This window comes from Oncorhynchus gorbuscha, unplaced genomic scaffold (genome assembly GCF_021184085.1).
Source record: "Oncorhynchus gorbuscha isolate QuinsamMale2020 ecotype Even-year unplaced genomic scaffold, OgorEven_v1.0 Un_scaffold_2499, whole genome shotgun sequence".
Classification (NCBI taxonomy): Eukaryota; Metazoa; Chordata; class Actinopteri; order Salmoniformes; family Salmonidae; genus Oncorhynchus; species Oncorhynchus gorbuscha.
In genome coordinates, this window is record NW_025746994.1 from 6,755 (window position 1) to 34,618 (window position 27,864).

Genomic DNA, 27,864 nt, shown 5'->3' on the forward strand with positions numbered 1-27,864 from the left:
GGATGTGAACCCACGCATCGGGGACATCCTGCAGAAGCTAGCCCCTTCCTGACCTCTCCTCTCTCCCCCAGGGATGTGAACCCACGCATCGGGGACATCCTGCAGAAGCTAGTCCCCTTCCTGACCTCTCCTCTCTCCCCCCCCAGGGATGTGAACCCACGCATCGGGACATCCTGCAGAAGCTAGTCCCCTTCCTGACCTCTCCTCTCTCTCCCCCCAGGGATGTGAACCCACGCATCGGGGACATCCTGCAGAAGCTAGCCCCTTCCTGAAGATGTACGGAGAGTACGTGAAGAACTTTGACCGGGCCATGGAGCTGGTCAACACCTGGATGGAGAGGTCGTCCCAGTTCAAAGCCATCGTCCACCAAATCCAGGTAGGTGGCCTGTAACACCTGTCCAGGGTTAAGGGGTTTTAAAGGGACATTCAGGTCCAGGGTTAAGGGGTTAAAGGGACATTCAGGTCCAGGGTTAAGGGGTTAAAGGGACATTCAGGTCCAGGGTTAAGGGGTTAAAGGGACATTCAGGTCCAGGGTTAAGGGGTTAAACGGACATTCAGGTCCAGGGTTAAGGGGTTAAAGGGACATTCAGGTCCAGGGTTAAGGGGTTAAACGGACATTCAGGTCCAGGGTTAAGGGGTTAAAGGGACATTCAGATAGGTGGCCTGTAACACCTGTTCAGGGTTAAGTAGCCTGGTGGATATGAGTGTTGGAACAATAACCGAAAGGTTGCTGGATCGAATCCCTGAGCTGATAAGGTAAAGATCTGTTTTTCTGCCCCTGAGCAAGGCATTAACCCACTGTTTCCCGGGCTCCGATGATGTGGATGTCGATTTAGGTAGCCACCCGAACCTCTCTGTTTCAGAGGGGTAAATGCGGAAGACTTTTAACCCGACCCAGTTGAATCCATTCAGTTGTACAACTGACTATGTATCCCCCTTTCCTTTAAAGGACATCCAGGTTCTAGCCTTGGGTCAGGGGTTATGGATATAGAAAACACTGTCCGTAACCCAGGCCCTAAACCTGTCTCTAGCAGCTCTTTCACACTCTCAGCTTCCTCAATAAAGAGTCCCAGCTGGCTGTGTGTAAAAATCTAATCAAATTGTATTTGTCACATGCTCCGAATACAACACCTTACAGTGAAATGTTTACTTACTTAATTAACCAACAATGCAGTTTTAAGAAAAAATAAATAAATAATTAAAGAGCAGCAGTAATATAACAATAGCGAGACGATATACAGAGGGTACAGAGTCAATGTGCGAGGGCCCCGGTTAGTTGAGGTAGTATGTACATGTCGGTAGATTTATTAAAGTGGCTATGCACAGATAATAAACAGAGATTAGCAGCAGCGTAAAATAGGGGGTAATGTAATGGTAATGTAATGGTAATGTCTGGGTCTGGGTAGCCATTGTATTAGCTGTTCAGGACCTTGACTTGGTGCTCCGGTACCGCTTGCCAGTAGCAGAGAGAACAGTCTATGACTAGGGTGGTTGGAGTCTTTGACAATTTTTAGGTCCTTCCTCCGACACCGCCTGGTATAGAGGTCCTGGATGGCAGGAAACTTGGCCCCAGTGCCTTGTGGTCGGAGGCCGAGCAGTTGCCGTACCAGGCCGTGATGCAACCAGTCAGGATGCTCTCGATGGTGCAGCTGTAGAACCTATTGAGGATCTGAGGACCCATGTCAAATCTTTTCAGTCTCCTGATGGGGAAGAGGTTTTGTCGTGCCATCTTCATGGCTCTCTTGGTGTACTTGGACCATGTTAGTTTGCTGATGACCTTGTCCTGGCTGTGTGTCTGTCCTGGCTGTGTGTCTGTCCTGGCTGTGTGTCTGTCCTGGCTGTGTGTCTGTCCTGGCTGTGTGTCTGTCCTGTCTGTCCTGGCTGTGTGTCTGTCCTGTCTGTCCTGGCTGTGTGTCTGTCCTGGCTGTGTGTATGTCCTGGCTGTCCTGGCTGTGTGTCTGTCCTGGCTGTGTGTCTGTCCTGGCTGTGTGTCTGTCCTGTCTGTTCTGGCTGTGTGTCTGTCCTGTCTGTTCTGTCTGTTCTGGCTGTGTGTCTGTCCTGTCTGTTCTGGCTGTGTGTCTGTCCTGTCTGTTCTGGCTGTGTGTCTGTCCTGTCTGTCCTGGCTGTGTGTGTCTGTCCTGGCTGTGTGTCTGTCCTGGCTGTGTGTCTGTCCTGGCTGTGTGTCTGTCCTGTCTGTTCTGGCTGTGTGTCTGTCCTGGCTGTGTGTCTGTCCTGTCTGTTCTGGCTGTTCTGGCTGTGTGTCTGTCCTGTCTGTTCTGGCTGTGTGTCTGTCCTGTCTGTTCTGGCTGTGTGTCTGTCCTGTCTGTTCTGGCTGTGTGTCTGTCCTGTCTGTTCTGGCTGTGTGTCTGTCCTGTCTGTCCTGGCTGTGTGTGTCTGTTCTGGCTGTGTGTCTGTCCTGGCTGTGTGTCTGTCCTGGCTGTGTGTCTGTCCTGGCTGTGTGTCTGTCCTGGCTGTGTGTCTGTCCTGTCTGTTCTGGCTGTGTGTCTGTCCTGGCTGTGTGTCTGTCCTGTCTGTCCTGGCTGTGTGTCTGTCCTGGCTGTGTGTCTGTCCTGTCTGTCCTGGCTGTGTGTCTGTCCTGGCTGTGTGTCTGTCCTGGCTGTGTGTCTGTCCTGTCTGTCCTGTCTGTCCTGGAACAAGCAAAGCTATACATGTTCTCTCTCTTTCTTTCCCGTAACATCTCCTACTCTTTTCTGTACAAACTCAAAGCCTAATGTCCTTCAGCATAATGTTGACTAAAGCCTAATGTCCTTCAGTATAATGTTGACTAAAGCCTAATGTCCTTCAGTATAATGTTGACTAAAGCCTAATGTCCTTCAGTATAATGTTGACTAAAGCCTAATGTCCTTCAGTATAATGTTGACTAAAGCCTAATGTCCTTCAGTATAATGTTGACTAAATCCTAATGTCCTTCAGTATAATGTTGACTAAAGCCTAATGTCCTTGAGTATAGTGTTGACTAAAGCCTAATGTCCTTCAGTATAATGTTGACTAAAGCCTAATGTCCTTGAGTATAATGTTGACTAAAGCCTAATGTCCTTCAGCATAATGTTGACTAAAGCCTAATGTCCTTCAGCATAATGTTGACTAAAGCCTAATGTCCTTCAGCATAATGTTGACTAAAGCCTAATGTCCTTCAGCATAATGTTGACTAAAGCCTAATGTCCTTCAGCATAATGTTGACTAAAGCCTAATGTCCTTCAGCATAATGTTGACTAAAGCCTAATGTCCTTCAGCATAATGTCCTGTATGTATCCAGAACATTGTTGCAGTATTGGGATGTATTAAGGGAATTGAGCAGATGTGCTGTGTCATGATACAGTCATGTGGTCCTTCTGTAGCTCAGTTGGTAGAGCATGGCGCTTGTAACGCCAGGGTAGTGGGTTCGATCCCCGGGACCACCCATACGTAGAATGTATGCACACATGACTGTAAGTCGCTTTGGATAAAAGCGTCTGCTAAATGGCATATATTATTATTATATTACATGGTTAAAATATATTTATGCTGAAGTCAAAGGACATGGGGCTCACGAGTGGAGCTGTCTAAGGAACTGCAGACACCCTGGTTCGAATCCAGGCATGTATCACAACCGGTCGTGATTGGTAGTCCCATAGGGCGGCGCACAATTGGCCCAGCAATTGTCTAGTTTTGGCCTGGTGTAGGCCGTCATTATAAAAACTGACTTGCCTAGTTAAATATTTTTTGAAATATAATTAAATGCGATATGTTTTTATACCTGGCAGTGTAAATAGCATGAACAGATTTCCTTTCCAGGGGATGTTGGGTAATATTCAATACCACACTCTGGATCTGGCAGCCTGTGTCTCCTGGTGTGAACAGGATGTCCTTAGACAATGTTCATTACACGTGTGATGTGTAAAGAATATTGAATATCAGTCTTTCTGAATTGATTAAATTATACATGAGGTTCTATAATATTTTCCCTGATATGATGAGTAGCTAGGAGATAGTCAGGTTAATATGACTGGTAACTAGGTGGTGGGACTGGGAGCCAGTCAGGTTAATATGACTGGTAACTAGGTGGTGGGACTGGGAGCCAGTCAGGTTAATATGACTGGTAACTAGGTGGTGGGACTGGGAGCCAGTCAGGTTAATATGACTGGTAACTAGGTGGTGGGAGCCAGTCAGGTTAATATGACTGGTAAATAGGTGGTGGGACTGGGAGCCAGTCAGGTTAATATGACTGGTAACTAGGTGGTGGGAGCCAGTCAGGTTAATATGACTGGTAACTAGGTGGTGGGAGCCAGTCAGGTTAATATGACTGGTAACTAGGTGGTGGGACTGGGAGCCAGTCAGGTTAATATGACTGGTAACTAGGTGGTGGGACTGGGAGCCAGTCAGGTTAATATGACTGGTAACTAGGTGGTGGGACTGGGAGCCAGTCAGGTTAATATGACTGGTAACTAGGTGGTGGGACTGGGAGCCAGTCAGGTTAATATGACTGGTAACTAGGTGGTGGGACTGGGAGCCAGTCAGGTTAATATGACTGGTAACTAGGTGGTGGGAGCCAGTCAGGTTAATATGACTGGTAACTAGGTGGTTGGAGCCAGTCAGGTTAATATGACTGGTAACTAGGTGGTGGGACTGGGAGCCAGTCAGGTTAATATGACTGGTAACTAGGTGGTGGGACTGGGAGCCAGTCAGGTTAATATGACTGGTAACTAGGTGGTGGGAGCCAGTCAGGTTAATATGACTGGTAACTAGGTGGTGGGACTGGGAGCCAGTCAGGTTAATATGACTGGTAACTAGGTGGTGGGACTGGGAGCCAGTCAGGTTAATATGACTGGTAACTAGGTGTGGTGGGAGCCAGTCAGGTTAATATGACTGGTAACTAGGTGGTGGGACTGGGAGCCAGTCAGGTTAATATGACTGGTAACTAGGTGGTGGGACTGGGAGCCAGTCAGGTTAATATGACTGGTAAATAGGTGGTGGGACTGGGAGCCAGTCAGGTTAATATGACTGGTAACTAGGTGGTGGGAGCCAGTCAGGTTAATATGACTGGTAACTAGGTGGTGGGACTGGGAGCCAGTCAGGTTAATATGACTGGTAAATAGGTGGTGGGACTGGGAGCCAGTCAGGTTAATATGACTGGTAACTAGGTGGTGGGACTGGGAGCCAGTCAGGTTAATATGACTGGTAACTAGGTGGTGGGACTGGGAGCCAGTCAGGTTAATATGACTGGTAAATAGGTGGTGGGACTGGGAGCCAGTCAGGTTAATATGACTGGTAACTAGGTGGTGGGGAGCCAGTCAGGTTAATATGACTGGTAACTAGGTGGTGGGAGCCAGTCAGGTTAATATGACTGGTAACTAGGTGGTGGGACTGGGAGCCAGTCAGGTTAATATGACTGGTAACTAGGTGGTGGGACTGGGAGCCAGTCAGGTTAATATGACTGGTAAATAGGTGGTGGGACTGGGAGCCAGTCAGGTTAATATGACTGGTAACTAGGTGGTGGGAGCCAGTCAGGTTAATATGACTGGTAACTAGGTGGTGGGACTGGGAGCCAGTCAGGTTAATATGACTGGTAACTAGGTGGTGGGACTGGGAGCCAGTCAGGTTAATATGACTGGTAACTAGGTGGTGGGACTGGGAGCCAGTCAGGTTAATATGACTGGTAACTAGGTGGTGGGACTGGGAGCCAGTCAGGTTAATATGACTGGTAACTAGGTGGTGGGAGCCAGTCAGGTTAATATGACTGGTAACTAGGTGGTGGGACTGGGAGCCAGTCAGGTTAATATGACTGGTAACTAGGTGGTGGGACTGGGAGCCAGTCAGGTTAATATGACTGGTAACTAGGTGGTGGGACTGGGAGCAAGTCAGGTTAATATGACTGGTAAATAGGTGGTGGGACTGGGAGCCAGTCAGGTTAATATGACTGGTAAATAGGTGGTGGGGAGCCAGTCAGGTTAATATGACTGGTAACTAGGTGGTGGGACTGGGAGCCAGTCAGGTTAATATGACTGGTAACTAGGTGGTGGGACTGGGAGCCAGTCAGGTTAATATGACTGGTAACTAGGTGGTGGGACTGGGAGCCAGTCAGGTTAATATGACTGGTAACTAGGTGGTGGGACTGGGAGCCAGTCAGGTTAATATGACTGGTAACTAGGTGGTGGGACTGGGAGCCAGTCAGGTTAATATGACTGGTAACTAGGTGGTGGGACTGGGAGCCAGTCAGGTTAATATGACTGGTAACTAGGTGGTGGGACTGGGAGCCAGTCAGGTTAATATGACTGGTAACTAGGTGGTGGGACTGGGAGCCAGTCAGGTTAATATGACTGGTAACTAGGTGGTGGGAGCCAGTCAGGTTAATATGACTGGTAACTAGGTGGTGGGACTGGGAGCCAGTCAGGTTAATATGACTGGTAACTAGGTGGTGGGACTGGGAGCCAGTCAGGTTAATATGACTGGTAACTAGGTGGTGGGACTGGGAGCAAGTCAGGTTAATATGACTGGTAAATAGGTGGTGGGACTGGGAGCCAGTCAGGTTAATATGACTGGTAAATAGGTGGTGGGAGCCAGTCAGGTTAATATGACTGGTAACTAGGTGGTGGGACTGGGAGCCAGTCAGGTTAATATGACTGGTAACTAGGTGGTGGGACTGGGAGCCAGTCAGGTTAATATGACTGGTAACTAGGTGGTGGGACTGGGAGCCAGTCAGGTTAATATGACTGGTAACTAGGTGGTGGGACTGGGAGCCAGTCAGGTTAATATGACTGGTAACTAGGTGGTGGGACTGGGAGCCAGTCAGGTTAATATGACTGGTAACTAGGTGGTGGGACTGGGAGCCAGTCAGGTTAATATGACTGGTAAATAGGTGGTGGGACTGGGAGCCAGTCAGGTTAATATGAAATAGGTGGTGGGACTGGGAGCCAGTCAGCTTAATATGACTGGTAACTAGGTGGTGGGACTGGGAGCCAGTCAGGTTAATATGACTGGTAACTAGATGGTGGGAGCCAGTCAGGTTAATATGACTGGTAACTAGGTGGTGGGACTGGGAGCCAGTCAGGTTAATATGACTGGTAACTAGGTGGTGGGACTGGGAGCCAGTCAGGTTAATATGACTGGTAACTAGGTGGTGGGACTGGGAGCAAGTCAGGTTAATATGACTGGTAAATAGGTGGTGGGACTGGGAGCCAGTCAGGTTAATATGACTGGTAAATAGGTGGTGGGACTGGGAGCCAGTCAGGTTAATATGACTGGTAACTAGGTGGTGGGACTGGGAGCCAGTCAGGTTAATATGACTGGTAACTAGGTGGTGGGACTGGGAGCCAGTCAGGTTAATATGACTGGTAAATAGGTGGTGGGAGCCAGTCAGGTTAATATGACTGGTAACTAGGTGGTGGGAGTCAGTCAGGTTAATATGACTGGTAACTAGGTGGTGGGAGCCAGTCAGGTTAATATGACTGGTAACTAGGTGGTGGGAACCAGTCAGGTTAATATGACTGGTAACTAGGTGGTGGGACTGGGAGCCAGTCAGGTTAATATGACTGGTAACTAGGTGGTGGGACTGGGAGCCAGTCAGGTTAATATGACTGGTAACTAGGTGGTGGGACTGGGAACCAGTCAGGTTAATATGACTGGTAACTAGGTGGTGGGAGCCAGTCAGGTTAATATGACTGGTAACTAGGTGGTGGGACTGGGAGCCAGTCAGGTTAATATGACTGGTAACTAGGTGGTGGGACTGGGAGCCAGTCAGGTTAATATGACTGGTAACTAGGTGGTGGGAACCAGTCAGGTTAATATGACTGGTAACTAGGTGGTGGGAGCCAGTCAGGTTAATATGACTGGTAACTAGGTGGTGGGACTGGGAGCCAGTCAGGTTAATATGACTGGTAACTAGGTGGTGGGAGCCAGTCAGGTTAATATGACTGGTAACTAGGTGGTTGGAGCCAGTCAGGTTAATATGACTGGTAACTAGGTGGTGGGAGCCAGTCAGGTTAATATGACTGGTAACTAGGTGGTGGGACTGGGAACCAGTCAGGTTAATATGACTGGTAACTAGGTGGTGGGAGCCAGTCAGGTTAATATGACTGGTAACTAGGTGGTTGGAGCCAGTCAGGTTAATATGACTGGTAACTAGGTGGTGGGAGCCAGTCAGGTTAATATGACTGGTAACTAGGTGGTTGGAGCCAGTCAGGTTAATATGACTGGTAACTAGGTGGTGGGAGCCAGTCAGGTTAATATGATGACTAGTAACTAGGTGGTGGGAGCCAGTCAGGTTAATATGACTGGTAACTAGGTGGTTGGAACCAGTCAGGTTAATATGACTAGTAACTAGGTGGTGGGACTGGGAGCCAGTCAGGTTAATATGACTGGTAACTAGGTGGTGGGACTGGGAGCCAGTCAGGTTAACATGACTGGTAACTAGGTGGTGGGAGCCAGTCAGGTGGTGGGAGCCAGTCAGGTTAATATGACTGGTAACTAGGTGGTTGGAACCAGTCAGGTTAATATGACTAGTAACTAGGTGGTTGGAGCCAGTCAGGTTAATATGATGACTAGTAACTAGGTGGTGGGACTGGGAGCCAGTCAGGTTAATATGACTGGTAACTAGGTGGTGGGACTGGGAGCCAGTCAGGTTAATATGACTGGTAACTAGGTGGTGGGACTGGGAGCCAGTCAGGTTAATATGACTGGTAAATAGGTGGTGGGACTGGGAGCCAGTCAGGTTAATATGACTGGTAAATAGGTGGTGGGACTGGGAGCCAGTCAGGTTAATATGACTGGTAAATAGGTGGTGGGACTGGGAGCCAGTCAGGTTAATATGACTAGTAACTAGGTGGTGGGAGCCAGTCAGGTTAATATGACTGGTAACTAGGTGGTGGGACTGGGAGCCAGTCCGGTTAATATGACTGGTAACTAGGTGGTGGGAGCCAGTCAGGTTAATATGACTGGTAACTAGGTGGTGGGACTGGGAGCCAGTCAGGTTAATATGACTGGTAACTAGGTGGTGGGAGCCAGTCAGGTTAATATGACTGGTAACTAGGTGGTGGGACTGGGAGCCAGTCAGGTTAATATGACTGGTAACTAGGTGGTTGGAGCCAGTCAGGTTAATATGACTGGTAACTAGGTGGTGGGAGCCAGTCAGGTTAATATGACTGGTAACTAGGTGGTGGGAGCCAGTCAGGTTAATATGACTGGTAACTAGGTGGTGGGAGCCAGTCAGGTTAATATGACTGGTAACTAGGTGGTTGGAACCAGTCAGGTTAATATGACTAGTAACTAGGTGGTGGGACTTGGAGCCAGTCAGGTTAATATGACTGGTAACTAGGTGGTGGGACTGGGAGCCAGTCAGGTTAATATGACTGGTAACTAGGTGGTGGGAGCCAGTCAGGTTAATATGACTGGTAACTAGGTGGTGGGAGCCAGTCAGGTTAATATGACTGGTAACTAGGTGGTGGGAGCCAGTCAGGTTAATATGACTGGTAACTAGGTGGTTGGAACCAGTCAGGTTAATATGACTGGTAACTAGGTGGTGGGAGCCAGTCAGGTTAATATGACTGGTAACTAGGTGGTTGGAACCAGTCAGGTTAATATGACTAGTAACTAGGTGGTGGGACTGGGAGCCAGTCAGGTTAATATGATGACTAGTAACTAGGTGGTGGGAGCCAGTCAGGTTAATATGACTGGTAACTAGGTGGTTGGAACCAGTCAGGTTAATATGACTGGTAACTAGGTGGTTGGAACCAGTCAGGTTAATATGACTAGTAACTAGGTGGTGGGACTGGGAGCCAGTCCGGTTAATATGACTGGTAACTAGGTGGTGGGAGCCAGTCAGGTTAATATGACTGGTAACTAGGTGGTTGGAACCAGTCAGGTTAATATGACTAGTAACTAGGTGGTGGGACTGGGAGCCAGTCCGGTTAATATGACTGGTAACTAGTGTCATGTTTGTCATTTATTATCATGTCTTGTCCCTGTGCTCCCCATTCTATTCGTTTCCCTCTGCTGGTCTTATTTGGTTCTTTCCCTCCTTCTATCCCTCTCTCTCCCCCTCCCCCTCTCACTCTCTCGCTCTCTCTTCTCTCTATCGTTCCGTTCCTGCTCCCAGCTGTTCCTATTCCCCTAATCATCATTTAGTCTTCCCACACCTGTTCCCGATCCTTTCCCCTGATTAGAGTCCCTATTTATTCCTTTGTGTTCCGTTCCTGTCCCGTCGGTTCCTTGTTTTGTATTCACCATGCTGTGATTGTGTTTCGCCCTGTCCTGTCGTGTTTTTGCCTTCATCAGATGCTGCGTGTGAGCAGGTGTCTCTGTCTACTACGGCCTGCGCCTACCCCAGGCGACCTGCAGTCTGTGGCCGCTTCTCTTGTCATTCCCCTCTACAGACTAGAGGATTTCTGTTATTCCCTGTTTGGACTTGAATAAACTCTGTTTCTGTTAAGTCGCTTTTGGGTCCTCTATCACCTGCATGACAGAAGGAACCGACCAAGGAATGGACCCAGCGACTTCAGACGCTCGTTACACTGCCGTCGAGATCCAAGGAGCCATGCTCGGCAGACACGAGCAGGAATTGTCTGCTGCTCGCCATGCCGTGGAGAACCTGGCCGCTCAGGTTTCCGACCTCTCTGGACAGTTCCAGAGTCTACGTCTCGTGCCACCTGTTACTTCCTGGCCTGCCGAGCCTCCAGAACCTAGGGTTAATAACCCACCTTGCTACTCCGGGCAGCCCACTGAGTGCCGCTCCTTTCTCACGCAGTGTGAGATTGTGTTCTCTCTCCAACCCAACACATACTCTAGAGAGAGAGCTCGGGTTGCTTACGTCATTTCACTCCTTACTGGCCGGGCTCGAGAATGGGGCACAGCTATCTGGGAGGCAAGGGCTGATTGCTCTAACAAGTTCCAGAACTTTAAAGAGGAGATGATTCGGGTTTTTGACCGTTCAGTTTTGGTAGGGAGGCTTCTAGGGCCCTGGCTTCCTTATGCCAAGGTGAACGGTCCATAACGGATTATTCTGTGAGTTTCGCACTCTTGCTGCCTCTAGTGAGTGGAACGAGCCGGCGCTGCTCGCTCGTTTTCTGGAGGACTCCACGCAGTGGTTAAGGATGAGATTCTCTCCCGGAGGTTCCATCAGATGTGGACTCTTTGATTGCTCTCGCCATCCGCATAGAACGACGGGTAGATCTTCGTCACCGGGCTCGTGGAAGAGAGCTCGCATCAACGGTGTTTCCCTGCTCCGCATCGCAACCATCTCCCTCCTCTGGCTTTGAGACTGAGCCCATGCAGCTGGGAGGATTCGCATCTCGACTAAGGAGAGGGAACGGAGGATCACCAACCGCCTGTGCCTCTATTGCGGAGTTGCTGGACATTTTGTTAATTCATGTCCAGTAGGAGGCCAGAGCCCATCAGTAAGCGGAGGGCTACTGGTGAGCGCTACTACTCAGGTCCCTTCATCTAGATCTTGTACTACTATGTCGGTCCATCTACGCTGGACCGGTTCGGGTGCTACATGCAGTGCCTTGATTGACTCTGGGGCTGAGGGTTGTTTCATGGACGAAGCATGGGTTCGGAAACATAACATTCCTTTCAGACCGTTAGACAGGCCTACGCCCATGTTTGCCTTAGATGGTAGTCATCTTCCCAGTATCAAATTTGAGACACTACCTTTAACTCTCACAGTATCTGGTAACCACAGTGAGACTATTTCTTTTTTGATTTTCCGTTCACCGTTTACACCTGTTGTTTTGGGTCATCCCTGGCTAGTATGTCATAATCCTTCTATTAATTGGTCTAGTAATTCTATCCTATCCTGGAACGTTTCTTGTCATGTGAAGTGTTTAATGTCTGCCATCCCTCCCGTTTCTTCTGTCCCTACTTCTCAGGAGGAACCTGGCGATTTGACAGGAGTGCCGGAGGAATATCATGATCTGCGCACGGTCTTCAGTCGGTCCCGAGCCAACTCCCTTCCTCCTCACCGGTCGTATGATTGTAGTATTGATCTCCTTCCGGGGACCACTCCTCCTCGAGGTAGACTATACTCTCTGTCGGCTCCCGAACGTAAGGCTCTCGAGGATTATTTGTCTGTGTCTCTTGACGCGGTACCATAGTGCCTTCTTCTTCTCCGGCCGGGGCGGGGTTCTTTTTGTTAAGAAGAAGGACGGTACTCTGCGCCCCTGCGTGATTATCGAGCTGAATGACATAACGGTTAAGAATCGTTATCCGCTTCCCCTTATGTCATCAGCCTTCGAGATTCTGCAGGGAGCCAGGTGCTTTACTAAGTTGGACCTTCATAACGCTTACCATCTCGTGCGCATCAGAGAGGGGGACGAGTGGAAAACGGCGTTTAACACTCCGTTAGGGCATTTTGAGTACCGGGTTCTGCCGTTCGGTCTCGCCAATGCGCCAGCTGTTTTTCAGGCATTAGTTAATGATGTTCTGAGAGACATGCTGAACATTTTTGTTTTTGTCTATCTTGACGATATCCTGATTTTTTCTCCGTCACTCGAGATTCATGTTCAGCACGTTCGACGTGTTCTACAGCGCCTTTTAGAGAATTGTCTCTACGTAAAGGCTGAGAAGTGCTCTTTTCATGTCTCCTCCGTTACTTTTCTCGGTTCCGTTATTTCCGCTGAAGGCATTCAGATGGATTCCGCTAAGGTCCAAGCTGTCAGTGATTGGCCCGTTCCAAGGTCACGTGTCGAGTTGCAGCGCTTTTTAGGTTTCGCTAATTTCTATCGGCGTTTCATTCGTAATTTCGGTCAAGTTGCTGCCCCTCTCACAGCTCTTACTTCTGTCAAGACGTGTTTTAAGTGGTCCGGTTCCGCCCAGGGAGCTTTTGATCTTCTAAAAGAACGTTTTTACGTCCGCTCCTATCCTCGTTACTCCTGACGTCACTAGACAATTCATTGTCGAGGTTGGCCTTCAGAGGTAGGCGTGGGAGCCATTCTATCCCAGCGCTTCCAGTCTGACGATAAGGTTCATCCTTGCGCTTATTTTTCTCATCGCCTGTCGCCATCTGAGCGCAACTATGATGTGGGTAACCGTGAACTGCTCGCCATCCGCTTAGCCCTAGGCGAATGGCGACAGTGGTTGGAGGGGGCGACCGTTCCTTTTGTCGTTTGGACAGACCATAAGAACCTTGAGTACATCCGTTCTGCCAAACGACTTAATGCCCGTCAAGCTCGTTGGGCGTTGTTTTTCGCTCGTTTCGAGTTTGTGATTTCTTACCGTCCGGGTAGCAAGAACACCAAGCCTGATGCCTTATCCCGTCTGTTTAGTTCTTCTGTGGCTTCTACTGATCCCGAGGGGATTCTTCCTTATGGGCGTGTTGTCGGGTTAACAGTCTGGGGAATGAAAGACAGGTTAAGCAAGCACTCACGCACACTGCGTCGCCGCGCGCTGTCCTAGTAACCTCCTTTTCGTTCCTGTTTCCACTCGTCTGGCTGTTCTTCAGTGGGCTCACTCTGCCAAGTTAGCTGGTCATCCCGGTGTTCGAGGCACTCTTGCTTCTATTCGCCAGCGCTTTTGGTGGCCGACTCAGGAGCGTGACACGCGCCGTTTCGTGGCTGCTTGTTCGGACTGCGCGCAGACTAAGTCGGGTAACTCTCCTCCTGCCGGTCGTCTCAGACCGCTCCCCATTCCTTCTCGACCATGGTCTCACATTGCCTTAGACTTCATTACCGGTCTGCCTTTGTCTGCGGGAAGACTGTGATTCTGACGGTTGTCGATAGGTTCTCTAAGGCGGCACATTTCATTCCCTCGCTAAACTTCCTTCCGCTAAGGAGACGGCACAAATCATTATTGAGAATGTATTCAGAATTCATGGCCTCCCGTTAGACGCCGTTTCAGACAGAGGCCCGCAATTCACGTCACAGTTTTGGAGGGAGTTCTGTCGTTTGATTGGTGCGTCCGTCAGTCTCTTTCCGGGTTTCATCCCCAGTCTAACGGTCAAGCAGAGAGGGCCAATCAGACGATTGGTCGCATACTACGCAGCCTTTCTTTCAGAAACCCTGCGTCTTGGGCAGAACAGCTCCCCTGGGCAGAATACGCTCACAATTCGCTTCCCTTCGTCTGCTACCGGGTTATCTCCGTTTCAGAGTAGTCTGGGTTACCAGCCTCCTCTGTTCTCATCCCAGCTTGCCGAGTCCAGCGTTCCCTCCGCTCAAGCGTTTGTCCAACGTTGTGAGCGCACCTGGAGGAGGGTGAGGTCTGCACTTTGCCGTTACAGGGCACAGACGGTGAGAGCCGCCAATAAACGCAGGATTAAGAGTCCAAGGTATTGTTGCGGCCAGAGAGTGTGGCTTTCCACTCGCAACCTTCCTCTTACGACAGCTTCTCGTAAGTTGACTCCGCGGTTCATTGGTCCGTTCCGTGTCTCCCAGGTCGTCAATCCTGTCGCTGTGCGACTGCTTCTTCCGCGACATCTTCGTCGCGTCCATCCTGTCTTCCATGTCTCCTGTGTTAAGCCCTTTCTTCGCACCCCGTTCGTCTTCCCTCCCCCTCCCGTCCTTGTCGAGCGCACCTATTTACAAGGTACATAAGATCATGGACATGCGTTCTCGGGGACGGGGTCACCAATACTTAGTGGATTGGGAGGGTTACGGTCCTGAGGAGAGGAGTTGGGTTCCGTCTCGGGACGTGCTGGACCGTTCACTCATCGATGATTTCCTCCGTTGCCGCCAGGATTCCTCCTCGAGTGCGCCAGGAGGCGCTCGGTGAGTGGGGGGGTACTGTCATGTTTGTCATTTATTATCATGTCTTGTCCCTGTGCTCCCCATTCTATTCGTTTCCCTCTGCTGGTCTTATTTGGTTCTTTCCCTCCTTCTATCCCTCTCTCTCCCCTCCCCTCTCACTCTCTCGCTCTCTCTTCTCTCTATCGTTCCGTTCCTGCTCCCAGCTGTTCCTATTCCCCTAATCATCATTTAGTCTTCCCACACCTGTTCCCGATCCTTTCCCCTGATTAGAGTCCCTATTTATTCCTTTGTGTTCCGTTCCTGTCCCGTCGGTTCCTTGTTTTGTATTCACCATGCTGTGATTGTGTTTCGCCCTGTCCTGTCGTGTTTTTTGCCTTCATCAGATGCTGCGTGTGAGCAGGTGTCTCTGTCTACTACGGCCTGCGCCTACCCGAAGCGACCTGCAGTCTGTGGCCGCTTCTCTTGTCATTCCCCTCTACAGACTAGAGGATTTCTGTTATTCCCTGTTTGGACTTGAATAAACTCTGTTTCTGTTAAGTCGCTTTTGGGTCCTCTATCACCTGCATGACAACTAGGTGGTGGGAGCCAGTCAGGTTAATATGACTGGTAACTAGGTGGTGGGACTGGGAGCCAGTCAGGTTAATATGACTGGTAACTAGGTGGTGGGACTGGGAGCCAGTCAGGTTAATATGACTGGTAACTAGGTGGTGGGATCCAGTCAGGTTAATATGACTGGTAACTAGGTGGTTGGAGCCAGTCAGGTTAATATGACTGGTAACTAGGTGGTGGGAGCCAGTCAGGTTAATATGATGACTAGTAACTAGGTGGTGGGAGCCAGTCAGGTTAATATGACTGGTAACTAGGTGGTGGGAGCCAGTCAGGTTAATATGACTGGTAACTAGGTGGTTGGAACCAGTCAGGTTATTATGACTGGTAACTAGGTGGTGGGAGCCAGTCAGGTTAATATGACTGGTAACTAGGTGGTGGGGAGCCAGTCAGGTTAATATGACTGGTAACTAGGTGGTGGGAGCCAGTCAGGTTAATATGACTAGTAACTAGGTGGTGGGACTGGGAGCCAGTCAGGTTAGTATGACTGGTAACTAGGTGGTGGGAGCCAGTCATGTTAATATGACTGGTAACTAGGGTGGTGGGACTGGGAGCCAGTCAGGTTAATATGATGACTAGTAACTAGGTGGTGGGAGCCAGTCAGGTTAATATGACTGGTAACTAGGTGGTTGGAACCAGTCAGGTTAATATGACTAGTAACTAGGTGGTGGGACTGGGAGCCAGTCAGGTTAATATGACTGGTAACTAGGTGGTTGGAGCCAGTCAGGTTAATATGACTAGTAACTAGGTGGTGGGAGCCAGTCATGTTAATATGACTGGTAACTAGGTGGTGGGAGCCAGTCAGGTTAATATGACTGGTAACTAGGTGGTGGGAGCCAGTCAGGTTAATATGACTGGTAACTAGGTGGTGGGAGCCAGTCAGGTTAATATGACTGGTAACTAGGTGGTGGGAGCCAGTCAGGTTAATATGACTGGTAACTAGGTGGTGGGAGCCAGTCAGGTTAATATGACTGGTAACTAGGTGGTGGGAGCCAGTCAGGTTAATATGACTGGTAACTAGGTGGTGGGAGCCAGTCATGTTAATATGACTGGTAACTAGGTAGTGGGAGCCAGTCAGGTTATTATGACTGGTAGCTAGGTAGTTAGAGACAGTCAGGTTAATATGACTGGTAACTAGGTGGTGGGGCTGGGAGCCAGTCATGTTGTTGGAAAAAGAGCAGCCAGTAGAATACTAATGACCTATCAGACAGAGGATCTCCCCTTCTTCAAACACTCTGCTCATAGCTTACTCTTACTGAATACTAACATGGTTACAGACTTGATCAATCTGATTAGAACCACCAGCAGCCTTGTACTGTACCCTGCTGTCTGTCGGAACGTGTGGATCCCATAGATAGATAAGATGATATATTGACTATGGTTCAGCGAGAATAACAGCAAAATAAATAAATACAGTAGGGGAAGAGGTAGTTGTTTGGGCTAAATTATAGATGGGCTATGTACAGGTGCAGTAATCTGTGAACTGCTCTGACAGCTGGTGCTTAAAGGTAGTGAGGGAGATTAGTGTTTCCAGTTTCAGAGATTTTTGTAGTTACCACGTTGCTGAGGTGCAGCCATGACCAGCTCTGAAACCAGATTGTATAACGGAGAAGGTACGGTGGGATTCTAAATGGTCGGTAATCTGTTTGTTGACTTGGCTTTCGAAGACCATAGAAAGGCAGGGTCGTATAGATATAGGTCTGTAGCAGTTTGGGTCAAGAGTGTCCCCCCCTTTGAAGAAGGGGGATGACAGCAGCTGCGTTCCAATCTCAGACGACATGAAAGAGAGGTTGAACAGGCTAGTAATAGGGGTTGCAACAATTTCGGCAGATCATTTTAGAAAGAAATGGTCCAGATTGTCTAGCCCGGCTGATTTGTAGGGGTCCAGTTTTTGCAGCTCTTTCAGGACATCAGCTGACTGGATTTGGGAGAAGGAGAAATGGGGAAGGCTTGGGCGAGTTGCTGTGGGGGGTGCAGTGCTGTTGACCGGGGTAGGGGTAGGTCACCTCCTTGACCAAGGCCCTTCTCCCCCAATTTCTCAGTTTGGCTAGATGGCAGCTCTAGGATGAGTCTTGGTGGTTCCAAACTTTTCCAATTAAGAATGATGGAGGCCACTGTGTTCTCGGGGACCTTCAATGCTGAAAAAATATTTTGGTACCCTTTCCCCAGATCTGTGCCTCGACACAATCCTGTCTCGGAGCTCTACAGACAATTCCTTTCAACTTCATGGCTTGTTTTTTTTGCTCTAATATCCACTTAATGGAATCAATTTTAGAATGAGGCTGTAACGTAACGAAATGTGGAAAAAGTCAAGGGGTCTGAAACCTTTCTGGGTCCATATAAAACCCCAGGCTGCCAGTTGGGGTGCAGATGAAGAGGAGTACGTACCCAGGTTAAAGAGGGATTTTTTGTTGTGTCTTGAGACAATTGAGACATTGATTGTGTGCCATACAGAGGGTGAATGGGCAAGACAGAATATTAAAATGCCTTTTGACAGGTTATGGTAGTAGGTGGTAGTATGGTATGGTAGTAGGTGGTAGTATGGTATGGTAGTAGGTGGTAGTATGGTATGGTAGTAGGTGGTAGTATGGTATGGTAGTAGGTGGTAGTATGGTATGGTAGTAGGTGGTAGTAGGGTATGGTAGTAGGTGGTAGTATGGTATGGTAGTAGGTGGTAGTATGGTATGGTAGTAGGTGGTAGTATGGTATGGTAGTAGGTGGTAGTAGGGTATGGTATTAGGTGGTAGTATGGTATGGTAGTAGGTGGTAGTAGGATATGGTAGTAGGTGGTAGTATGGTATGGTAGTAGGTGGTAGTAGGGTATGGTAGTAGGTGGTAGTAGGGTATGGTAGTAGGTGGTAGTAGGGTATGGTAGTAGGTGGTGGTAGGGTATGGTAGTAGGTGGTACTAGGGTATGGTAGTAGGTGGTAGTAGGGTATGGTAGTAGGTGGTGGTATGGTATGGTAGTAGGTGGTAGTAGGGTATGGTAGTAGGTGGTAGTAGGGTATGGTAGTAGGTGGTAGTATGGTATGGTAGTAGGTGGTAGTAGGTGGTAGTATGGTATGGTAGTAGGTGGTAGTAGGGTATGGTAGTAGGTGGTAGTAGGGTATGGTAGTAGGTGGTGTTATGGTATGGTAGTAGGTGGTAGTAGGGTATGGTAGTAGGTGGTAGTAGGGTATGGTAGTAGGTGGTAGTATGGTATGGTAGTAGGTGGTAGTAGGGTATGGTAGTAGGTGGTAGTAGGGTATTACATTTACATTTAAGTCATTTAGCAGACGCTCTTATCCAGAGCGACTTACAAATTGGTGCATTCACCTTATGACATCCAGTGGAACAGTCACTTAGGTGGTAGTATGGTATGGTAGTAGGTGGTAGTATGGTATGGTAGTAGGTGGTAGTAGGGTATGGTAGTAGGTGGTGGTATGGTATGGTAGTAGGTGGTAGTAGGGTATGGTAGTAGGTGGTAGTATGGTATGGTAGTAGGTGGTAGTATGGTATGGTAGTAGGTGGTAGTAGGTGGTAGTAGGTGGTAGTAGGTGGTAGTAGGGTATGGTAGTAGGTGGTAGTATGGTATGGTAGTAGGTGGTAGTATGGTAGTAGGTGGTGGTAGTATGGTATGGTAGTTGGTGGTAGTAGGGTATGGTAGTAGGTGGTAGTATGGTATGCTAGTAGGTGGTAGTAGGTGGTAGTAGGGTATGGTAGTAGGGTATGGTAGTAGGTGGTAGTATGGTATGGTAGTAGGTGGTAGTATGGTATGGTAGTAGGTGGTAGTATGGTAGTAGGTGGTAGTATGGTGTGGTAGTAGGTGGTAGTGTGGTATGGTAGTAGGTGGTAGTATGGTATGCTAGTAGGTGGTAGTAGGTGGTAGTAGGTGGTAGTAGGGTATGGTAGTAGGTGGTAGTATGGTATGGTAGTAGGTGGTAGTAGGGTATGGTAGTAGGTGGTAGTATGGTATGCTAGTAGGTGGTAGTATGGTATGGTAGTAGGTGGTAGTAGGTGGTAGTATGGTATGGTAGTAGGTGGTAGTAGGTGGTAGTAGGGTATGGTAGTAGGTGGTAGTAGGGTATGGTAGTAGGTGGTAGTAGGGTATGGTAGTAGGTGGTAGTAGGGTATGGTAGTAGGTGGTAGTATGGTATGGTAGTAGGTGGTAGTAGGGTATGGTAGTAGGGTATGGTAGTAGGTGGTAGTAGGTGGTAGTAGGGTATGGTAGTAGGGTATGGTAGTAGGTGGTAGTATGGTATGGTAGTAGGTGGTAGTAGGGTATGGTAGTAGGTGCCAGACGCACCGGTTTGTGTTAAGAACTGCAACGCTGCTGGGTTTTTCACGCTCAACAGCTTCCTGTGTGGTGTGTGTGTCTCTGTGTGTGTCCTCAGAGAGAGGAGCGCTGTGGTAACCTGTGTGTCTCTGTGTGTGTCCTCAGAGAGAGGAGCGCTGTGGTAACCTGTGTGTCTCTGTGTGTGTGTCCTCAGAGAGAGGAGCGCTGTGGTAACCTGTGTGTCTCTGTATGTGTGTCCTCAGAGAGAGGAGCGCTGTGGTAACCTGTGTGTCTCTGTGTGTGTGTCCTCAGAGAGAGGAGCGCTGTGGTAACCTGTGTGTCTCTGTGTGTGTGTCCTCAGAGAGAGGAGCGCTGTGGTAACCTGACCCTACAGCACCACATGTTGGAGCCGGTTCAGAGGATCCCTCGCTACGAGCTGCTGTTGAAAGACTACCTGCACCGTCTCCCTGGCGACCATGATGACTTTAAGGATGCCCAGAGTGAGTGTTTGAACCCATCCCGGTCCTGCGTCATGCACTGCTATACACACACACACACACACACACACACACACACACACACACACACACACACACACACACACACACACACACACACACACACACACACACACACACACACACACACACGCTCACACACACACACACACACACACACACACACACACACACACACACACACACACACACACACACACACACACACACGCTCTTCACATTGTCTCATTTCAGTGTTGTTTGTGCAGTTTGTGCTGCTGCAAACTGTTAGAAAGCCAGCTCTGGATGCAACTCCATTGAGGGCAACTGGGTGGGAGTTCATGAGGAATCACAACATTTCATCCAGGTCAGCAGAAAGGGTCAGCCAATGAATTAAACTACTCTTCAAACATTCCATAACTCCAGGGGGGCAGTAAAACATCAACGTAGTGGTTAGAGCGTTGGACTAGTAACCGGAAGTTTGCAAGTTCAAACCCCGAGCTGACAAGGTACAAATCTGTCGTTCTGCCCCTGAACAGGCAGTTAACCCACTGTTCCCAGGCCGTCATTGAAAATAAGAATGTGTTCTTAACTGACTTGCCTGGTTAAATAAAGGTTAAATTAAAATACCTGTTCAGATTACACCCTCCAGGGGCAGTAAAATCACCATCCTTGTCTTTAAACCTGTTCAGACATCACCCTCCAGGGGCAGTATGGCACCATTTCAGTTTGTTTACCTACTCATAGAAGTAGTAGAAGAAGAAATGGAACGCCCTTTAAAATAGAGAAAGCCCATTAATATGTCCCCCTGCATCACAACAGTATATCAACGGTGTGATGACCTAATGGGGCGAATTTTGGAGATCATTACAGCTAAAATGACTTTATTTTCAACCCCTTGTAAAACCAAGCTTTCCACTACAATGTCTCTGTTTTATTGAGATTTGATTAGCGAAGAAGATTAAAACATTTACTTCAAACTACAGTACTTTTGGGTCCCTTGCTAATTTGTAACTTGTTTGGGGCGACCCGACTGAATTCACATAGAAAAGTGAGTTATAGATCTGTCATTCTCGCTGAAAGCAAGTCTAAGAAGGGGAGGATCTGTTCTAGGTGGGCTATTTCTATGCTTCCCGTTCTTTAAGTTTTTGTTTTCCGTCTAACGACTTTTGGTTTTGCTTCAAACAGCTGTAAATACAAAATTTACGGTTATTGAAAATATATTTTACAGCCGTTTAGACTGTACAATAATTCTCTACACTATGAATTGCTTGTTTTTGTCACATAAACAAAAATGATTAGAAATTTTAGCAACCAGGAAATGACAGAGCAATTTCTGCATATTGCACCTTTAACATTTCAACAACATGAAATCCATGTGTTAAACGTTGCTACGTTTTGTAAATAGCAAAAAGAAGGCGTGTAAGGCTCAACACGTTAAAGTTACTTACAGATCAGAAAGTCAGCTAATTTACATTAATTTACATTCATCTGCAAATCCATTTGATATACTAGTCAGGCTGTCATGTTTTTTATTTTGTGCAGCCTAGTTAAATAAAAGTTAAATTAAAAATTAAAAAATACATCCCTCCTCTTGTCTTCAAAATTCATAACATTTGCTACTTACTGTTTTCATCAGCCAAAACACCCTTAATGTAAATGTAAATGTTATGATTTTTTTATATATATTTTTTATCTATCTCCCGTAGCTCGTTAGCACCCCCTTGTGGTGGAATAGATATCTACCTATTGTAGGTCCTAGGATACAATAATGAACAATGTTGAACTAACAAATACCATCAAGGGATATGTTACAATTTACAATAATGAGCTCCTTGTGAAACAGATGTGAATATCAAACTGGCAATATTGAAGATTTTTGTGGTGCAGGTGTGTCATTAATTTATTTTCACACATTTTTTGTACACTCACATGGCAATCACAGACTGAAATAGTGCATTCTGGTGTGTAGAATAGAGAGGAGAGGAGGATGCTGTGCAGGTGGGAGACTCTGCCTGTCATTAGTTCTCAACAGGCAGCTAGTCTCAGAAGGGGGACTTGAAGAGGGAGACGGTGAAGTCCAGGCACTGCTGCTCTCTTTGTTCTGAGTGTTGGCAGTGCTCGTGATTTTAGTTCATCTGTTTATCTTACATATTATGTGCCCAGTATGACAGAGCAAGAAAACTTTCTTATCAGATAATGACAACATGACAATAACAGTAGCTGTAGATGATATAAATGAAAAGTTGGAGGGTGGTTGGAAATGGAGGACATCAGTTGGATGCAGGTCTGGGTGTTGGGCAGCATCCCTAGGTCCTGGAGAACAGGAAATCAAATCAAATCAAATTGTATTTGTCACATACACATGGTTAGCAGATGTTAGTGCGAGTGTAGCGAAATGCTTGTGCTTCTAGTTCCGACAATGCAGTAATAACCAACAAGTAATCTAGCTAACAATTCCAAAACTACTACCTTATAGACACAAGTGTAAGGGGATAAAGAATATGTACATAAAGATATATGAATGAGTGATGGTACAGAGCGGCATAGGCAAGATGCAGTCGATGATATAGTGTACAGTATATACATATGAGATGAGTATGTAAACAAAGTGGCATAGTCAAAGTGGCTAGTGATACATGTATTACATAAGGATGCAGTAGATGATATAGAGTACAGTATAAACGTATACGTATGAGATGAATAATGTAGGATATGTAAACATTATATTAGGTAGCATTGTTTAAAGTGGCTAGTGATATATTTTACATAATTTCCCATCAATTCTCATTATTAAAGTGGCTGGAGTTGAGTCAGTGTGTTGGCAGCAGCCACTCAATGTTAGTGGTGGCTGTTTAACAGTCTGATGGCCTTGAGATAGAAGCTGTTTTTCAGTCTCTCGGTCCCAGCTTTGATGCACCTGTACTGACCTCGCCTTCTGGATGATAGCGGGGTGAACAGGCAGTGGCTCGGGTGGTTGTTGTCCTTGATGATCTTTATGGCCTTCCTGTGACATCGGGTGGTGTAGGTGTCCTGGAGAGCAGGTAGTTTGCCCCCGGTGATGCGTTGTGCAGACCTCACTACCCTCTGCAGAGCCTTACGGTTGAGGGCGGAGCAGTTGCCGTACCAGGCGGTGATACAGCCCGACAGGATGCTCTCGATTGTGCATCTGTAGAAGTTTGTGAGTGCTTTTGGTGACAAGCCAAATTTCTTAAGCCTCCTGAGGTTGAAGAGGCGCTGCTGCGCCTTCTTCACGATGCTGTCTGTGTGGGTGGATCAATTCAGTTTTGTCTGTGATGTGTACGCCGAGGAACTTAAAACTTACTACCCTCTCCACTACTGTTCCATCGATGTGGATAGGGGGGTGTTCCCTCTGCTGTTTCCTGAAGTCCACAATCATCTCCTTAGTTTTGTTGACGTTGAGTGTGAGGTTATTTTCCTGACACCACACTCCGAGGGCCCTCACCTCCTCCCTGTAGGCCGTCTCGTCGTTGTTGGTAATCAAGCCTACCACTGTTGTGTCGTCCGCAAACGTGGCCACGCAGTCATGGGTGAACAGGGAGTACAGGAGAGGGCTCAGAACGCACCCTTGTGGGGCCCCAGTGTTGAGGATCAGCGGGGTGGAGATGTTGTTGTCTACCCTCACCACCTGGGGGCGGCCCGTCAGGAAGTCCAGTACCCAGTTGCACAGGGCGGGGTCGAGACCCAGGGTCTCGAGCTTGATGAAGAACTTGGAGGGCACTATGGTGTTAAATGCCGAGCTAACGTTAGCCAGCTACCTAATTATGATAGGACAACCTATTTTTACCCTGAATGACCATCAAATTCAAAATTCATAACATTTGCTACTTAATCTGTCTTAAATAAAACATGCAGTTTCAAACTCGTCAGTCACTCAGTCGCACTAGAATACCTGCAATTATTCTGATGGACTTCACACACTGGTGGCATGAGGAAATAGCATGGTTTCCATTTGGTAAAGTTTCTAAACCCCCTGATTGGTTGGAACTTGTTTCCACAGGTTTTCCACCGAATCAAATCTTGAGAGAAAAACCCCCTCTGGTGAACAGTTTGCCACTAGCTGTAACGGCGTTCTTCGTTTGTAGAAAGAGAGTCGGACCGAAATAATATAATAATAATATAATAATATATGCCATTTAGCGGACGCTTTTATCCAAAGCGACTTACAGTCATGTGTGCATACATTCTACGTATGGGTGGTCCCGGGGATCGAACCCACTACCCTGGCGTTACAAGCGCCATGCTCTACCAACTGAGCTACAGAAGGACCACCATGCAGCGTAGTGGTTACTCATGTCTTTAATAAAGAGATCGCGATACATGAAATAACTTAGAATTATACAAAAAAAACACAAACGGAACGTGAAACCCATTACAGCCTATCTGGTGAAACTACACAGAGACAGGAACAAACACCCACAGAATACAAAGCGAAACCAGTCTACCTAAATACGGTTCCCAATCAGAGACAACGAGAATCACCTGACTCTGATTGAGAACCGCCTCAGGCAGCCAAGCCCATACAACACCCCTACTCAGCCGCAATCCCAATAATACAAAAACCCCAATACGAAATACAACAACAAAACCCCATGTCACACCCTGGTCTGACCAAATATATAACGAAAACACAAAATACTAAGACCAAGGCGTGACACTAGTGGCAATACAAATTATTGTTGCCAAAGGTTGGCAGCAGATTCAACACTAGTAACAACATTTGCAAACTTCTGGCAAATATTTTGTGGTACACTATGTAGTTTACAGAGAATTTGTCACAAACCTGCAGGGAGTTTGCAATTCATTTATGTAAAGGCTAGCAATGTCAATCTAAAATCTAAAAACAGATTAAATTACTTCTTCCTATTTAACAGCATTGTCTTATATAAAGACAAATATAGGTTAAAGAAAGAGTGCTCTCTTTTCAGTCTTTTCAGTCAGTAAGTAGTCAGCAGGTAGTCTTGAAAATAAAAGAGAGCCGCACACTCTTGGAGCTCAGATGCAAAAAATTGAATACCAACATTTGGACAGCCAAGCTGTCTTCATCAGGGTATAATCACAAACACTGCGGGATGACTCGTTTATATAGTGTCAAAAGACACAGGTGTCTGTAATCAGTCAGCAGGTAGTCAGCAGGTAGTCAGCAGGTAGTCAGCAGGTAGTCAGTAGGTAGTCAGCAGGTAGTCAGTAGGTAGTCAGCAGGTAGTCAGTAGGTAGTATGTAGTCAGTCAGCAGGTAGTCAGCAGGTAGTCAGTAGGTAGTCAGCAGGTAGTCAGCAGGTAGTCAGTAGGTAGTCAGCAGGTAGTCAGCAGGTAGTCAGTAGGTAGTCAGTAGGTAGTCAGCAGGTAGTCAGTAAGTAGTCAGCAGGTAGTCAGCAGGTAGTCAGTGTGTAGTCAGCAGGTAGTTAGTAGGTAGTCAGCAGGTAGTCAGTAGGTAGTCAGTAGGTAGTCAGCAGGTAGTCAGTAGGTAGTCAGTAGGTAGTAGGTAGTCAGCAGGTAGTCATCAGGTAGTCAGTAGGTAGTCAGTAGGTAGTCAGTAGGTAGTCAGTAGGTAGTCAGCAGGTAGTCAGTAGGTAGTCAGCAGGTAGTCAGCAGGTAGTCAGTAAGTAGTCAGCAGGTAGTCAGTGTGTAGTCAGCAGGTAGTCAGCAGGTAGTCATCAGGTAGTCAGTAGGTAGTCAGCAGGTAGTCATCAGGTAGTCAGTAGGTAGTCAGTAGGTAGTCAGCAGGTAGTCAGTAGGTAGTCAGCAGGTAGTCAGCAGGTAGTCAGTAGGTAGTCAGCAGGTAGTCAGCAGGTAGTCAGCAGGTAGTCAGTAAGTAGTCAGCAGGTAGTCAGCAGGTAGTCAGCAGGTAGTCAGTGTGTAGTCAGCAGGTAGTCAGCAGGTAGTCAGTAGGTAGTCAGTGTGTTGTCAGTGTGTTGTCAGTGTGTTGTCAGCAGGTAGTCAGCAGGTAGTCAGCAGGTAGTCAGCAGGTAGTCAGTAGGTAGTCAGCAGGTAGTCAGCAGGTAGTCAGCAGGTAGTCAGTAAGTAGTCAGCAGGTAGTCAGTAGGTAGTCAGCAGGTAGTCAGCAGGTAGTCAGTAGGTAGTCAGCAGGTAGTCAGCAGGTAGTCAGCAGGTAGTCAGCAGGTAGTCAGTAGGTAGTCAGCAGGTAGTCAGCAGGTAGTCAGCAGGTAGTCAGTAAGTAGTCAGCAGGTAGTCAGTAGGTAGTCAGCAGGTAGTCAGCAGGTAGTCAGTAGGTAGTCAGCAGGTAGTCAGCAGGTAGTCAGTAGGTAGTCAGCAGGTAGTCAGTAGGTAGTCAGCAGGTAGTCAGCAGGTAGTCGGCAGGTAGTCAGTAAGTAGTCAGCAGGTAGTCAGTAAGTAGTCAGTAAGTAGTCAGCAGGTAGTCAGTAAGTAGTCAGTAAGTAGTCAGTAGGTAGTCAGCAGGTAGTCAGTAGGTAGTCAGCAGGTAGTCAGTAGGTAGTCGGCAGGTAGTCAGCAGGTAGTCAGTAGGTAGTCAGCAGGTAGTCAGCAGGTAGTCAGCAGGTAGTCAGCAGGTAGTCAGTGTGTAGTCAGCAGGTAGTCAGCAGGTAGTCAGTAGGTAGTCAGTAGGTAGTCAGCAGGTAGTCAGTAGGTAGTCAGCAGGTAGTCAGTAGGTAGTCAGCAGGTAGTCAGTAGGTAGTCAGTAAGTAGTCAGTAAGTAGTCAGTAAGTAGTCAGTAAGTAGTCAGAAGGTAGTCAGTAAGTAGTCAGTAAGTAGTCAGTAGGTAGTCAGCAGGTAGTCAGTGTGTAGTCAGTAAGTAGTCAGCAGGTAGTCACCGTCAAAAACACTGTCCTTGGAGAGCGATTCTGAGGTAATAAATTTGCGCATTAACCAATCAAGCTTTTATGAGGTGAACTAGAACTGCCCGCATCCTCCGTCCTCCGCGACCGCTACAGGGCAAAAAAAATAGAGCCCAAGCAACCAACATAGCATCAGGTGCTTTGGTTCATTACGTAATCCGGTCAGACTTTTAAGAGTTCCAGCAACATTCCGAGCAACGAAAGATAGAGTTAATTGAATCCCATTATAATGCAAGGGGAGATACTTTTTGGCAGGTGGACACTATTTGGCTTGACGGGCTCTCTTACTATCTCTATGTTTTCGTTAAATTGTGAACCAGTCTGAGACTCGCAATGACAGGAGTATTCAACTCTTACCCTATGAGGTCCGGAGCTTGTTGGTTTTCTGTTTTACCTGATAATTAATTCCACACGCCTGGTGTCACTGGTCTAATTAGTGGTGTCACTGGTCTAATTAGTGGTGTCACTGGTCTAATTAGTGGTTTCACTGGTCTAATTAGTGGTGTCACTGGTCTAATTAGTGGTGTCACTGGTCTAATTAGTGGTGTCACTGGTCTAATTAGTGGTGTCACTGGGCTAATTAAAAAAATGAAGTGGAAGTGGCTTCGAGGTCCAGAGTTGAGTTTGAGTGCTCTATGATATGAAAAGAGCTATACAAATAAAATATATTATTATGCAAATAAAATATATTATTATGCAAATAAAATATATTATTATGCAAATAAAATATATTATTATGCAAATAAAATATGTTATTATGCAAATAAAATATATTATTATGCAAATAAAATATATTATTATACAAATAAAATATATTATTATACAAATAAAATATATTATTATACAAATATATATATATATATATTATTACTTTCAATTCATTCGAGGGAAATGCAGGAATATTTTTGTTGTCGTAACAAAGTCTCTTGTGTCTTTTCAGAATCTCTGGAGTTGATCGCCACAGCGGCAGAGCACTCCAACACAGCCATTAGAAAGATG

The 27,864-nt window shown here is 47.2% G+C and overlaps 1 protein-coding gene across 1 annotated transcript; it reads left to right on the forward strand.

The window, feature by feature from the left end:
• LOC124025872 (FYVE, RhoGEF and PH domain-containing protein 3-like) lies at positions 1-27,864 on the forward strand (the record flags this gene model as incomplete). The annotated part of the gene is made up of 4 exons (XM_046339187.1): positions 1-150; positions 221-376; positions 19,895-20,033; positions 27,806-27,864. Coding segments are annotated over 4 exons (504 nt in total), but the record flags the coding sequence as incomplete, so codon positions are not given.